The 15,103-nt window shown below is 19.5% G+C and overlaps 3 protein-coding genes across 3 annotated transcripts; all 3 read right to left on the bottom strand.

The window, feature by feature from the left end:
- Positions 1 to 9,201: 9,201 nt before the first annotated feature.
- Positions 9,202 to 9,987, bottom strand: LOC128952411 (uncharacterized). Its single transcript, XM_054297808.1, has 2 exons — positions 9,850 to 9,987; positions 9,202 to 9,727 (listed from the first exon to the last, which is right to left on the bottom strand). The coding sequence occupies exons 1-2, from the start codon at positions 9,899 to 9,901 to the stop codon at positions 9,240 to 9,242; spliced, it is 540 nt and encodes a 179-aa protein (XP_054153783.1). The 5' UTR covers positions 9,902 to 9,987; the 3' UTR covers positions 9,202 to 9,239.
- A 577-nt stretch (positions 9,988 to 10,564) lies between these two features.
- LOC128952274 (uncharacterized) lies at positions 10,565 to 11,320 on the bottom strand. The gene is made up of 2 exons (XM_054297634.1): positions 11,215 to 11,320; positions 10,565 to 11,136 (listed from the first exon to the last, which is right to left on the bottom strand). Exons 1-2 carry the CDS (start codon positions 11,258 to 11,260, stop codon positions 10,649 to 10,651), a joined length of 534 nt encoding a protein of 177 aa, XP_054153609.1. The 5' UTR covers positions 11,261 to 11,320; the 3' UTR covers positions 10,565 to 10,648.
- A 1,163-nt stretch (positions 11,321 to 12,483) lies between these two features.
- LOC128951327 (uncharacterized) lies at positions 12,484 to 13,135 on the bottom strand. Its single transcript, XM_054296576.1, has 2 exons — positions 12,964 to 13,135; positions 12,484 to 12,858 (listed from the first exon to the last, which is right to left on the bottom strand). The coding sequence occupies exons 1-2, from the start codon at positions 13,114 to 13,116 to the stop codon at positions 12,484 to 12,486; spliced, it is 528 nt and encodes a 175-aa protein (XP_054152551.1). The 5' UTR covers positions 13,117 to 13,135.
- Positions 13,136 to 15,103: the final 1,968 nt, after the last annotated feature.

Genomic DNA, 15,103 nt, shown 5'->3' with positions numbered 1-15,103 from the left:
AGGTGTGTTAATGAGTGACTCCTGACTTTGCGAATATGAATCATAAACACCTGCTCCCTCTTGTACTGGTAAACCATAATTATTGTTGACCAACAAATCAAGGTTTACATAGAAGTCGTCACTGAAATCATCGTTAAATATGTCGTCATTTACATCAAGTATTTCGTCATCCATTGATTCTCTAGGGTCGGGTATTGGATTGTCTATATAGTCCACCGATGACTCGTTCATAGACTCGTCCATAGGCTCCGGAAAAGATGAGTTGTCCATTGCGTAGAGAAAATAATTGTTGAAATACTGAAAAGTATACTTTTATAAAATTTGTTAATATTTAAAATTTTTATAGATTAATATTTAATATTATAGATATAAATTAATTAGTAAAAATAGTTATCTATTTTTATTAATTAACATTAATTATTTTTTGTTTATATTTATATTTTTGTATTTATAGATAAATTTCTATAATAGTATTTTTTATTTAATTTTTAAAATATTTTTTTATTTAAAAAAATATTTTCAAATATTTTCAAAGAATATATTTTTTTAGTTTTTTTTTTTAAAAAGTTTTTTTTTGAAGTTTTTTTTTTAAAAGTTTTTTTTTTTTTGAAAAGTTTTTTTTTGAAGTTTTTTTTTTTTAAAAGTTTTTTTTTTTTTAAAAGTTTTTTTTAAAAGTTTTTTTTAAAAAGTTTTTTTTGAAGTTTTTTTTTAAAAGTTTTTTTTTAAGTTTTTTTTTAAAAGTTTTTTTTTAAAAGTTTTTTTTTTAAGTTTTTTTTTTAAAAAGTTTTTTTTTTGAAGTTTTTTTTTTTAAAAGTTTTTTTTTTTTTGAAGTTTTTTTTTAAAAGTTTTTTTTTTAAAAAAGTTTTTTTTGAAGTTTTTTTGTGCTTACTTTATTTTTTTATAAATAATCACAAATTATAAATTCAAGACTCAGTTATACACTGATATCTTCCACTGGCGAGTTAATTTGATGTATGTTTGAATACAATGCTAGCCTCAATCCAATGTATTCCGTACTACAGTCTATAAGACACTAATTTGTTAATTTGACCGCTTATTAGTTAATTTTTCATAATTATTTTTTTATTAGCTTAAACTACACATTTTTAAGCATCTTTTAAGAATAAAAAATTTTAATTTTAATTACAATTAAAAAAGTTATTAACAATTTAAGTTAATTAATATATACAGTATATGTAATATTATTGCAATACAGTATATGTAATATTATTGCAATACAGTGTGTACATATTATTTCAATACAGTGATGTCATTATATTACATGTATTGTATGCAATAATTAATGTTAGTTCGGGTAGTTGGTCAGCTCGGGTAGTTGGTCAGTACGGGTAGTTGGTCAGTTCGGGTAGGTAAGGTTCGGGTAATTGGTCAGTTCGGGTAGGTGGTCAGTTCGGGTAGTTGGTTTGTTCGGTAAGTTGGTCAGATTGGGTAGGTGGTCAGTTCAGGCAGGTAAGGTTCGGGTAATTGGTCAGTTAGGTTAGGTTGGGTTAGGTTCGGTTAGAGGTAGTGGTGACGTCATTAGTGTAGTACACTTAGGTTAGGTGGAGTCACGTGATCACGTGAACCCCCTCTCCGTGACACAGTTATATGGGGGATAGCACTGTGCCTTCCCCTCGTGAACCATGTTGTCTTAACTACTATTATTATTTAAACAGATTAATAAAATTAAAACTAATTAACAATAGTACCATGGATAATTTTCGTGAACGTCAAATTGATGATACCAGTATTAGTAAAACTGATAAATTGAACATGATAGTTAATAATAAAGCAATATGGATTACTACATATGTTGATAATGATAATTTTTACGACATTAACATTGATAAAAGTAATTTATTTACTACAGCACCGCATAAATATCTAACCACATATGCCCTGCTAATTTTATATAAAAAATTAACTTATTATAAATTAATGAAAATTGTGTATGTATAAATTTATAATCTTATTTAAAAAATATAATTAATATTTTTATTATTGCATTAGATATCAAAATATATTAGAAAATGGTCTTATTAAACATCATTATAAAAGTGATAAAATTTTAACAAAATATTTTTTACATAAACAAAATAATAATAATAAATTAAATGAGACAAATATGTTTGAATATAATCGTGATTTATCAAAAAATATCAAAGTTGATGAATTTTATCGTAATTGTGGTTTAGTAATTGTGATGGGTCATTGTATATCATTGGTTATTTTAATATTGGAAATAATTTACATAATTTTCATTCACAAATATATTGTTTATTATAAATACTATAACAAAACTAATTCATTTATTTTATCTCAACGTAGAGTATATAAACATTTTAATTTAAAGTTGCAGTAAATTATAGTAAAAAATTAAATAATACATTTTATTTTATTGATTATACAATTATTATTAAATATGATATAAATATATATTAAAAATAAGTTTTGATTTTTTTTATATTTATTATTTATAATTGTATTTTGTTTACTATAATATTATATTTATAAAAAATATTAATATTATATATATTATTATATCGTAATAATAATATAATAATTCATTCATACATATTGTATTTTTATATGTTTACACTGAATATTACATTATTAAAAAATATAATTAAATTCTACAATAATAAACAAACAAATTTTTTAATACCTATATTTCTTTTTACAAAAATATCATATGATATTATAAATACTATAACTGAATCAAGTATTGCCACTGAGCTATCAGTGATAAACTTTTTTATATATAAGTTTATTGTAATTTATAATTACAACATCTAAAAAATAAAGCACTCACATAAACTGTACAAATTAAATACAGTAATTGTTTATTTAGTTTGGTTCAATTTTTTTTTTAAATTTAATATAAAATATACAGTATTTGTGTTTTGATACTAATTACTATTAATAAAATTTGTTAAATGTGTTTAATTCATTTATTTTTTAATGATGATTATGATTATTACTAATAAAAATGTTTGGCTAATTAATTAGATACAGGCTTTTAGTTTTTATGATTCACACATTCATCAAAACAATTTGTTGTCTATAATAACTATATGTCTATATTTGGTTAATGTTATATAGATATATGCAATATTATAAACAAATCAAATTAGAGTAAGTATTTATTAATATAATAATATTGTGATATTAATCATAATTATTAGCAGTATATTGTTTCGAGTTTTTTATTATATGAGTTAGTTTACTATAATAAAAACTAGCTATCAATTAAAGAAAATATTATAAATTTGTATTTAGACAGATTTTAGATTATTATTAATTTTTATAAATTTACATAATTATATTAAATATTGTATTTATTTATTTTTAATTAAAAACATATGAACAATAGTTTACTGAAATTTGTATATTTAAAAATTAATTTAATTATTTACTAATTTATTTAATGAAACATAAAGTATAATTATGTAAATACAGTAAATTTAAAAATGATCTGAAATTTAAATACAGTGTTTGAATTACTAATTATAATTAATATTTTTAATAAACTAAAATATATTTTTAAAGGTATTATTTGATTTATTTGGTAATAGTAAATTTAATGTTTTAGATAGTACCTATAAAATCAATAAATAATTAAATAGTATAATAATTTTGTATAATTTTATATACTTATGTAAATTATATATCATTTTCTAAATGCATAAATTATTATATTTTTACATAAACATTAATATATATTTTTTGAATTTTTTTAAATAAATTTATAATACTATTTAAGTGCAATTGCAACACAAAAATGAAAAAATAATTTATATTATATTTAATATGTTAATTAACATTTTATTATCCAAACTTATATATAATATCGTTTTATTGAAAAAATTATTGATAATTGGTAATAATGATATATTTATAATAGCAATTTTTGTTTTTAATGTATAATAATTATTTGTAACTTGAAATTGATTTTAAGTACATATTGTAATCTATTGAAATATATAGATATAAATATTATTGTTTTATTATTTCTTAAAATAATTAATGTTTTATTTTTTTAAATATCAATAATGAAGAATTATAATTTACATATATTATTTTAATTTTATTAAATAAAAAATAACTTACACTTCAACACTTTAATATTTTAATTAAATATTAGTATTGTTCAAATTAAAATGTCTAACATAACAAAAATAAAATTGATGTACGCATATAATATACCTTATTATAAAATTAATACAAATATGAACTTAATTTGTGATTATAATTGTGAAAATCGTGGAAATATAACAATGCTATTTCTTAGTGTAAGTTTTTATATTAGTAATTCATTATTATTTTTGTTAAATAATAAAAAAAAAATAATTATAATAAATAAAATTTATATGTTTATTATTATTATTATTTTATTATATAATTATTACACTTATTAATTAGGAAAAAGTCTATGGATATCACTTGACTGTAATTCAATATGTATTATGTAATCTTTGTTTGACAATTGTTTTTCGTAAACCATTTCAGGTAATACTTTAATTTTTAATATAAATTTTTTATTTAAAAAAATCTATTTTTTACTAAAGTTTGACTGTATAACAACTAATTTATATTCAACGCCATCACATGATCTATTAAATTATATTGATCTATTTGCAATGCACCAGGGACATTTGGCTGTAATTGTTAGTGGTTTGCATATTATTAAAGATAGATCACTATTGAGTACAAGTAATCTATTTGATTATAAGGTAAAAATATTTGTGTATCTGTGTGTATGCGTGTTATATATAAAAGTTATAAAAATTGTATTAACTAATCAATTTATATTATTAATTAATTATTAAAAATAATAATTAAAAATTTTATTTTAGTTATAAATTTTAAAAATTCAATTTTTTTTATGATTTCTAACATAGGTCTGGCTATTATTATTGGGAAGCATATTAGTATCGCTGTTAATTATGTATATATCAAATAGTACGGACAATAATTTTGATTATTTCAAATGGGATATTTATAGATTATTAATAAATCAAGGTGTTTTGACATTTATTAAATTTAAACGATTTAGTATAAATCAATTAGAAAACAGTTCATTACGCATAAGATTATATTTTATGCTAATTTTATGGTTTTTTGCAACATTTGTTATCTCAAAATCACTATCCAGTGTCCAATTAAATACATATTTTCATCAAAATTATATACCATTTTGTGAATCAATTGAAGAAGTTATTGATAAAAAGTCGATAAAAATTATAATAATTGATTATTATTTAGATAGATTATTTAATTTAAAATTTATTAATAATAGTACCATGGATAATTTTCGTGAACGTCAAATTGTTGATATTAGTGAAACAGATAAATTGAACATGATAGTTAATAATAAAGCAATATGGATTGCTACATATGTTGATACTGATAATTTTTACAACATTAACATTGATAAAAGTAATTTATTTACTACAGCACCAAATAGATATCTAACAACATATGCCCTGCTAATTTTATATAAAAACTTAACTTATTATAAAGAGATTAAAATTGTGTATGTATACATATATTATCATTTTTAAAAAAATTAATTAATATTTTTATTATTACATTAGATATCAAAATATATTAGAAAATGGTCTAATTCAACATCATGATACCAGTGAAAGAATTTTAAAAAAATATTTTTTGTATAAATTAAATAATAATAATAATAATAATAAATTAAATGAGACAAACATGTTTGAATATAATCGTGATTTATCAAAAAATATCAAAGTTGATGAATTTTATCGTAATTGTGGTTTAGTAATTGTGATGGGTCATTGTATATCAATGGTTATTTTAATATTGGAAATAATTTACATAATTTTCATTCACAAATATATTGTTTATTATAAATGCTATAACAAAACTAATTCATTTATTTTATCTCAACGTAGAGTATATAAACATTTTAATTTAAAGTATCAGTAAATTATAATAAAAATTAAACAATATATTTTATTTTATTGAATATACTATTATAATTAAATAAGATATATCGAATATATATATATATATTAAAAATAAATTTTGATTTTTTTTTATATTTAATATTTATAATTAAATTTTGTTTACTATATTAATATTATAAATATATTATTATAATTCATTCATACATATTGTATTTTTTATATGTTTACATAGAATCTTACATTATTAAAAAAATATAATTAAATTCTACAATAATAAACAAACAATTTATTAATATTATTAATTTAATACCTAATTTCTTTTTTCAAAAATTTCATATCACATCATATTATTTATAATATTAATAAATAAATTGAGCTAATTTAATGTATAAATATTATAAAATTAATTTTTAATATAGATTATATGCTAACATATATTAATCTATATAAAATTAATAAAATAAAATTTTTATATATTTATTTGCTGAATTTTTTATACATACTATTTTAGTACAGTATATTAAATATAGATAATTATTATAGTTATTCATTGCATTGCACATTGCAAAAATTATTAACTTCATTGAATAAATAGAATTTTATTGTAAATACACAAATGAATTAATTTGTGATCATAATAATTGTAATTATTTATAAATAAGCGTAAAAATTAAATTAAATAGACATAATAACTGGTTTGAAATATTGTTTATTTAAAATAAAATTATTATTATTATTTCTGATAAATATCTGCTAATAAGTGATTTTAAGTACACATTTTTATTTATTTTTATTGTTGTTTATCGTTTATAATTTTATTTAATGTTTTATAAAGATATTAATTATTTTTAATTAAACAATAACTCTGTCCAAAATGTCTAACATAACAAAAATAAAATTGTTGTACTCATATAATATACCATATTATTTTGTTAATATATATATGCAATTAATTTGTGATTACAACTGTGAAAATCGTGGAAATATAACATTAGTATTTCAAAATGTAAGTAATTTTAATTAATAATAATAACATTTAGTAAATTTAAAATAATGTATATTATTATTATTATATAGTATAAAAATATTTTATAACTAGTTTTAATGATAAGTATAATTAATTAGAAAAAAATATTTGGTTATCATTTGACTGTCATTCAATATCTTTTATGTAATCTATGTTTGAAAATTGTTTTTCAAAAACAATTACAGGTAAATATATATAACTTTAAAAAATTAAGTGCAAGGTCGAGATTTTTAAATAATTTTTTGTTTGTTTTATTAATTAAGTATAAGTGTATTACAACTAATCTATATTCAACGCCATCACATACGATATTAAATAATTTTGACATATTTGCAATGCACCAGGGACATTTAGCTGTAATTGTTAGTGGTTTCCATAATATTCAAGATCAATCATTATTGAGTACAACTAATCTATTTGATTATAAGGTAAAAGTACTCTCTCTCTCTCTCTCTCTCTCTCTCTCTCTCTCTCTCTCTCTCTCTCTCTCTCTCTCTCTCTCTGAGTGTGCGTGTGTTATAAAAGTTATATAAATTTCATTATCTAATAAATTTATATTATTAATTAATTATTTAAAAATAATAAATTTAAAAAATAGTAAAATAATTTGTTTAATATATATATTTTAATAAATTATATTATATGATTTTTAATATAGGTTTGGCTATTATTATTGTCGAGCATATTAGTATCTCTGTTAATTATGTATATATCAAATAATAATGGCAAAAATTTTGATTATTTAAAATGGGATATTTATAGATTATTAATGAATCAAGGTGATTTGACATTTGTAAAATTTAAAAAAGCAAATAATATTAAAATTAATAATCAATGTCTTCGCATAAGATTATATTTTATGCTAATTTTATGGTTTTTTGCGACATTTATTATCTCAAAATCACTATCCAGTGTCCAATTAAACACATATTTTCATCAAATTTCTGTACCATTATGTGAATCAATTGACGACGTTATTGACAAAAAGTCAATAAAAATTATAATAAATGATTATTATTTAAATAGATTAATTAAATTAAAACTAATTAATAATAGTACCATGGATAATTTTCGTGAACGTCAAATTGATGATACCAGTATTAGTGAAACAGATAAATTGAACATGATAGTTAATAATAAAGCAATATGGATTACTACATATGTTGATAATGATAATTTTTACGACATTAACATTGATAAAAGTAATTTATTTACTACAGCACCAAATAGATATCTAACAACATATGCTCTGCTAATTTTATATAAAAAATTAACTTATTATAAATTAATGAAAATTGTGTATGTATAAATTTATAATCTTATTTAAAAAATATAATTAATATTTTTATTATTACATTAGATATGAAAATATATTAGAAAATGGTCTAATTCAATATCATTATAAAAGTGATAAAATTTTAACAAAATATTTTTTGCTTAATAATAATAATAATATATTAAATGAGACAAATATGTTTGAATATAATCGTGATTTATCGAAAAATATCAAAGTTGATGAATTTTATCGTAATTGTGGTTTAGTAATTGTGATGGGTCATTGTATATCAATGGTTATTTTAATATTGGAAATAATTTATTTTTATACACATATATAATATTTATTATAATGTAAATAAAAAAATTAATGTAATTATAATATAATAAGAAGCCCAGTAGCTCAGGGAGCATAGGATTGGACTCACAATCGAAGGGTTGTGGGTTCGAGCCCAGGGTTGCTTCGATTAAGGCGTCGATTGCATTAAATTCTCTTAAAAATACATTAGCCTATAGTAATATATCGGGCCTTCAATGAATACCAGTTTTAATAACTGAATGAGGTGCCATTAACGATTTATTATTATTATTATTATTATTAAATCTCAACGTAGATTATATAAACATTTTAATTTAAAATTGCAATATATTACAATTATAAGTTATAAATTATACATAATTTATTTTATTGAAAATAGTATTATAATTAAATAAAATATATTTTTATTAAGTTTACTATTTATAATTATATTTTGTTATATTATTATATTATAAAAGAATATCTATTATTGATAATATAATTTTATAATTAAAACATACATATAGTATTTCAATATGTTTACATAGAATATTACATTATTAATATATAAAAAAATCTAATTAAATTTCACAATAATAACAAACAGTTTTATATGATTATTATTATTACACATAATTTAATATTATATGTATGTTATATGAAAAATATTTTAAATCAATACTGTAATATTTTTATATTATCATGGCAACTTTTGTAACTCAATGCCAACTTGTTGAATATATTGGGTAACATTTTGTTTGAGCATGGCCAAAACAGGTAAACTAACCAGTACCAATTTACTAATATCGGCAGTTTTGACTTTTTGTTCCAATGCTAACAAATCGGTTTCTAGTTGTGTTACATCCAAAGCCAATTGCATACTAATTGATTGTTGCATTTTAGCAATTTTATCATGGACAATTAGCAATTCAGCCTCAATTTTGGGTATCAATCCTAACCGTGCACTTTCCAAATTTTGTAATTGCAATTTACCGTCGGGTGTTTTGGGATCAATATGTGACAACAGGTTGACCAATGAATCGATATCATTGTTCATACCGACCATTGTTTTGTTGAGCTCCTGATGACACTGAGCTCTCAACATATTTAACTCAAACTGTACTGTAATTTTCAATAAATCCAAATCGTGTCTCAATTGAATCGGATTGACTGAGTCGATGGCATCACCTTCAATGGGATCAAATTCATTATAAATATTGATTAAAATGATTTTCAAAAAATAATTAAATTCTTGTTATTAACAATAATATTTATTGATATTAATTTTTTTAAATAAAAATTTTTCTTACATTTTATGTAAAAATATGTCAATAGTAGTAATAAATAATTAAAATACTTCATTGTTATATTATTAAATATAATTATTAAATATATTTATTTTATTGATCAATATGTTTTGTTTGACAATGACATATAAACTTATTTAAGTTACTAAATAATGTATTAGATTTTACAATTATTGCCAATTAATGTATTTTTATTTACTTTATAACTCATTGCTAACTACTTATAAATTATCAATTATTAGTTTTAATCATTTTGATATTTACCTAAGTTTAATAATTGTTTTCAATTCTATTAATAAATCAATAACTTTAGTAAAAATAATAAGATAAAAAAAATAATTAATCTAACCTTTAATTATATGAAAAAGATAATTTAATGTTAAAAAATAAAACATGTCATTTTCAGTATCAAAAACTGTTAAGTATTGCTAATTTTTAATAATTTATAAGTAATACTATGCTATATATAAAATATTAGACATTACAAACTAAAATAAAATTTTTAAAAATTTAAATAAATTAATATATTTTATTGTAAAAATAATTACCGATAAAATAATGACAATTTAGTAGTTAATGTATTTTATGATCTGTTAAAAACAGCTAAATATATAATTTTATATTGAAAAACAGTATTTTGATAATAATTATCATAATAATATACAAGAATAGATTTATTATTGTTATATTTAAAAAAAATATTATATTTAATATAAATAGTTTGATTTTATCAATAATTTTTAACTTATATATAAAATCAAAATTATAGGATAGTATATATTATTTTATGTTTTTTAATAATCTACGGTAACTTTTTCAATTCAGCTTCAATATCGGCAATTGATTGTTTCAATTGTGCAGCCAATGCATCGAGTTTTGGTAAACTGACCAGCACCAAATTAGCGGGTGTGGCCTGTTTAGCCTTTTGGGCCAGAGTTTGCAGATCCCGGTCCAGATCGGTCACCTGTAGTGCCAAATCTAGACTACTTTTTTGCAGCATACCGGCCAATGTATTATTGATATTGGTAGACTCGGTTACCACTTTGGGAACCAATTGCAAACGGGCACCTTCAATATTTTGCAACTGCAGCTGACCGTCCTTAGTGGTGGGATCCACGTGAGACAATAGGACCAACAATGAGTCCACTTCACTGTCGTAGTCGACCAGCAATTTGTTTAGCTCTTTGTGCGACTGGTTGTCCAACAATTTGATTTCCAAATCAATGCTTGCTCTGAGCGCCGTTAGGTCGGACTGCAATTTTTTCGGATCTATACTACCAAAAGCATTATCTATATAATAGTTTTTTAAGAAATAAAATTAGATATTAGTTATTTAATAAATTAGTTTTTTTAAAAATAAATACTTACTTAAAGTTATTATTGTTACAAATATAAAACAAATAATGTATTTCATTTTTTTTAATTAATTATTTTCTATAAATTAATAAATTAGTTAATTAAATAAAAGAAAATTTTGTATATATATTTTAATTTAATCCAGTTTATATACAATTGGCACAAATATTTCCAAGGTTGTTTAGATTTATTGATATTACATCAAGTGATATTTTAATTAGTAAGTTTTATTATTTTTAATTTGTAATACAAAATAAATACATTTTATTTATCAATTATTGACTGTAATAATTGATAATTATTTTATGTTTAAGTATATTGCAATCAGTCATCCAATTATTACCAATAATTAACAAGAATTTTCTAGAATTGTCTACTAATGATAATAATATAATATAGTATTGTTGTTAATGTGTTGTTAATATGTTTAATAAAATGAACTAAATATTATAATATTAATTAATATATATTTAAAAATTTTTATATTAAATGTTGACTAATTATTATAAATGTAAAGTAAATATTTTTTTATTTTATTAGGAAAACTATATTAAACGTATCAGTCATTGTTATAATTTTTTTGATATAATATGACAATAAGTATTATTTTTATGTCACACAAAGAAGTTTATGATAATTGGTTTAAAAAATGTCACATTCAGTACTAAATTTAAAAGTATTTAATCAAAAGATTAATATAATAATATTGATAATAATAGTTATAAACAATTTGTATTAAATGATTTAAATTTATATTTTAAAGTAATAACAAAATAATCACAGTTATTTTTAAAGTATTTTAATTTAGTATAAAATATAAGAGAAATAAGTTTAAGCAACTTAAACATTTTATTTACAAATATTTTTATAATTATGATATGATAAAAATTATAAATAATTATTTTTTTATTTAGTTATTATTAATATAGATAAAAAATATTACAAGTATCCTATTTTCTTTTTGAATGTAATAATTAAAAAATCAATATAAATGTTATTTATTAAATTATTAATTATTTAATATAGTAATAATATATTTTATTTTAATTAGTGAATAAAAATTAAATTGAAATAGTTTTTAGAAAAGAAATTTAAAATTATATTAGACTTTTAAATATTATAAACTATTAATATAAAGGGTTTGATTTTATTACAAATTTTGTTCATTATTACAAATAATTTATTTTATATTAAATATATAAAAATATATTGATTAAAATAATTTATTAACTTTAAACAATAAATAATTTATTTATTTTTAAAAAACTAAAAAGTTACAAATTACTGAGCCGATAGATAGACTCCAAAATACAACGGTCCCAAATAAAACTCGTACATAGCAGCGGTACCATCAAAAAAGTCAACATTCAAATAGGCTCTCTCGCCCACCACTATCCTATAGGGACCGTTCAATGCATGTAATATAGTGTCGGCAATTATAGCGTAACAATTAGTATCTTCCGTACGATACATGTCCTCTTCAGGAACATCCATACACTGTTGACTTTCAAAATCTACTGTTATTTCATCAAATTCGCTGATTATTCGACTAATATTAGCTAAAATTATATCCATATCCACATTACGGTATAGACCCAATTTATAGTTGGGTGCTTGTTGTTTCGCCAAATTTACTTTTGCTAAAATATGTGTTCCCTAATATAGTAGCAATTATAATTTAAAAAAAATAATATATTTTCAAAATATTTACTAGCTAACTAGTCTAAATAATAATTATAGTAATTTATTTTTAATAATTACAGCATCAGATCTGAGTGATGGACCACTACTACTATGTTCAGTATGACGGGAGTAGTACTGGGCCTGACTGGCACTACTGTTAAGTGGATAGTGTATAACATAGGCAATGGCCAGTTGGCTGACTATAAAACAAAATACAGTTTTATACATCATTTATTAAAAGCAAAAACGAGTTATTGAAAAATATTAATAAATTTATTTGTAATGTATTAATAATATAAATAATTAAATTGAATATTTTTTATTTTTTAGCTAATAAAAATAGTTATGATTTTTGTTATCTATTATACATATGTGCATTTTCACATAAATTATTATTGTTTTTAAAATAATATAAGATAACAAATATTTTTGTTGTTTTTGAAATATGTATTAATATAAAAAATTAATTGTTTAATATTTAAATATATAAATATAAGTATGATTTTTAAAAATTATTATAATTAAATACAATAATATCAAACTGTTTATGTTTATAATTTATATAAACTTTATACACCAACTGTACAACAATTTTATTAAAATATATCTATATTTTTAATATGTTATATAATAAATTTATCTAATAATAAAATTAATAATAAAATTCTATAAATAATAATCAGACAATACTTTATTTACTTAATTAATATACAGTATAAAGATAAGTAAAATATTCCATACGGAAAAATTATTTACAATTATAATCTGTATTTATAAATAAATTACTATTTCTAACTGGATACAATAAAAATAATATAATTAATATTTTTTTAAATAGAAAAATGACATATATTTTATTGTATAAATTAGCTCATTATCAATACAGTAATTAGGGTTCAATCAAATTCCCTCTATCTTTTTATCTTCCAAAAGTTGATTATGTTCCCTATTCATTGGAAATTCATAAGAAATTTATTTCATTGTGTTATATTTTGAACTATAAACAACAAATTTTTCAATGATGTTTGAAAATATTATATTAAACTGTATTTTGAGTGTTATTTGTAGTTTATTAATTTTATATTAATTTTTAATTATTTCAATAAATTTTTGCAAAAATATTTAAGCTATATATGCAAAAATATATTATTTGTTGTAATAATATAAAATAATTTTCATTTTCTAACAATAAATGGAAGGAAAATATCATATTTTTAATATTTTCCGGAAAAATGGAGGTATTTTATTAAGGAACTTCCCTCTCTGGCAAAGTTACTCGAACTCTAACAATAATAAAACAAATATTTTATTAAAATAACTAAAGTTATAAAAAAAAATTAAGAGTTAATACGTAATGTAGTTAGTTATTGAATAAAATTGAATTAACTATTGAATATATTTCTAATTTTAGTGTAATCTATGGGTGATTATTAATTGTTGTTATTGTTATTATTAATAATAATTTGTTATATTAATTGTATTTAGTAATTGGTTATTAATAAACAAATAATAAATTAGAAAAACAATCCAAAATTAGCAAAATAAACAGTAATTACAATACATTGTATATACAATAACTAATTAATTACATCATAAAAATATACTGTTAAGTTATTAATATTAAACACATTTTGAATATATATTATTGATATATTGTATAAAATATTAATTTAATTCAGTTTTCTAATGTTTACTGTGAATTGACATAAAATTAAATCTAAGAATAATGTGTTTTTGTTAACAATATTTTATTTTTTTTATATTGCATTTCCTAATAATATAATAAAATAACTAATATTATGTTATTTTACTATTGTCTAATTGTAGTTTCTCTAATCAGTAAATTTAATATTATTATTTAAAATTGCAAAACATTTTTTAAAAAAAACTAAAGTATAGCATTTTTAAGTAAAAATAAAACTATGAAAAACATTACTACAACTAAGCATAAAGTTGTATTAACATCAACGCTATATTTAACTGCTTTGAGTTATGTAATAATTTATTTATGTACATAGTTTATAATATTTTATATAATTAAAATTTTATATTTATCTATTCTAAAATAAATATGTAATTAAGTTAACTTGTTTTTTATTTTATTAAATTAATTAAAAAATTAGGGATTTATTGGTACAATACTAGGGCCAGTATTAAACGATTTGGCCATAAAATTCAATACAACTATCGATTGGATATCTTTTATATTTATGTGTTT

This window comes from Oppia nitens, unplaced genomic scaffold (assembly GCF_028296485.1).
Source record: "Oppia nitens isolate AA-2021 unplaced genomic scaffold, nextdenovo-longstitch-racon4-pilon3 scaffold1_pilon_pilon_pilon, whole genome shotgun sequence".
NCBI lineage: Eukaryota > Metazoa > Arthropoda > Arachnida > Sarcoptiformes > Oppiidae > Oppia > Oppia nitens.
This window is presented reverse-complemented; position numbering and strand designations above follow the sequence as displayed.

Excerpts from the sequence above, each read along its gene's own strand:
- LOC128952411 (XM_054297808.1), bottom strand. The coding sequence starts at position 9,901 with ATGAAGTATTTTAATTATTTATTACTACTATTGACATATTTTTACATA. Across the intron at positions 9,728-9,849 it reads GACATATTTTTACATAAAAT|GTGATGCCATCGACTCAGTC; the intron begins GTAAGAAAAATT and ends ATCCCATTGAAG.
- LOC128952274 (XM_054297634.1), bottom strand. The coding sequence starts at position 11,260 with ATGAAATACATTATTTGTTTTATATTTGTAACAATAATAACTTTAA. Across the intron at positions 11,137-11,214 it reads TGTAACAATAATAACTTTAA|ATAATGCTTTTGGTAGTATA; the intron begins GTAAGTATTTAT and ends ACTATTATATAG.
- LOC128951327 (XM_054296576.1), bottom strand. The coding sequence starts at position 13,116 with ATGATGTATAAAACTGTATTTTGTTTTATAGTCAGCCAACTGGCCATT. Across the intron at positions 12,859-12,963 it reads CATCACTCAGATCTGATGCT|GGAACACATATTTTAGCAAA; the intron begins GTAATTATTAAA and ends CTACTATATTAG.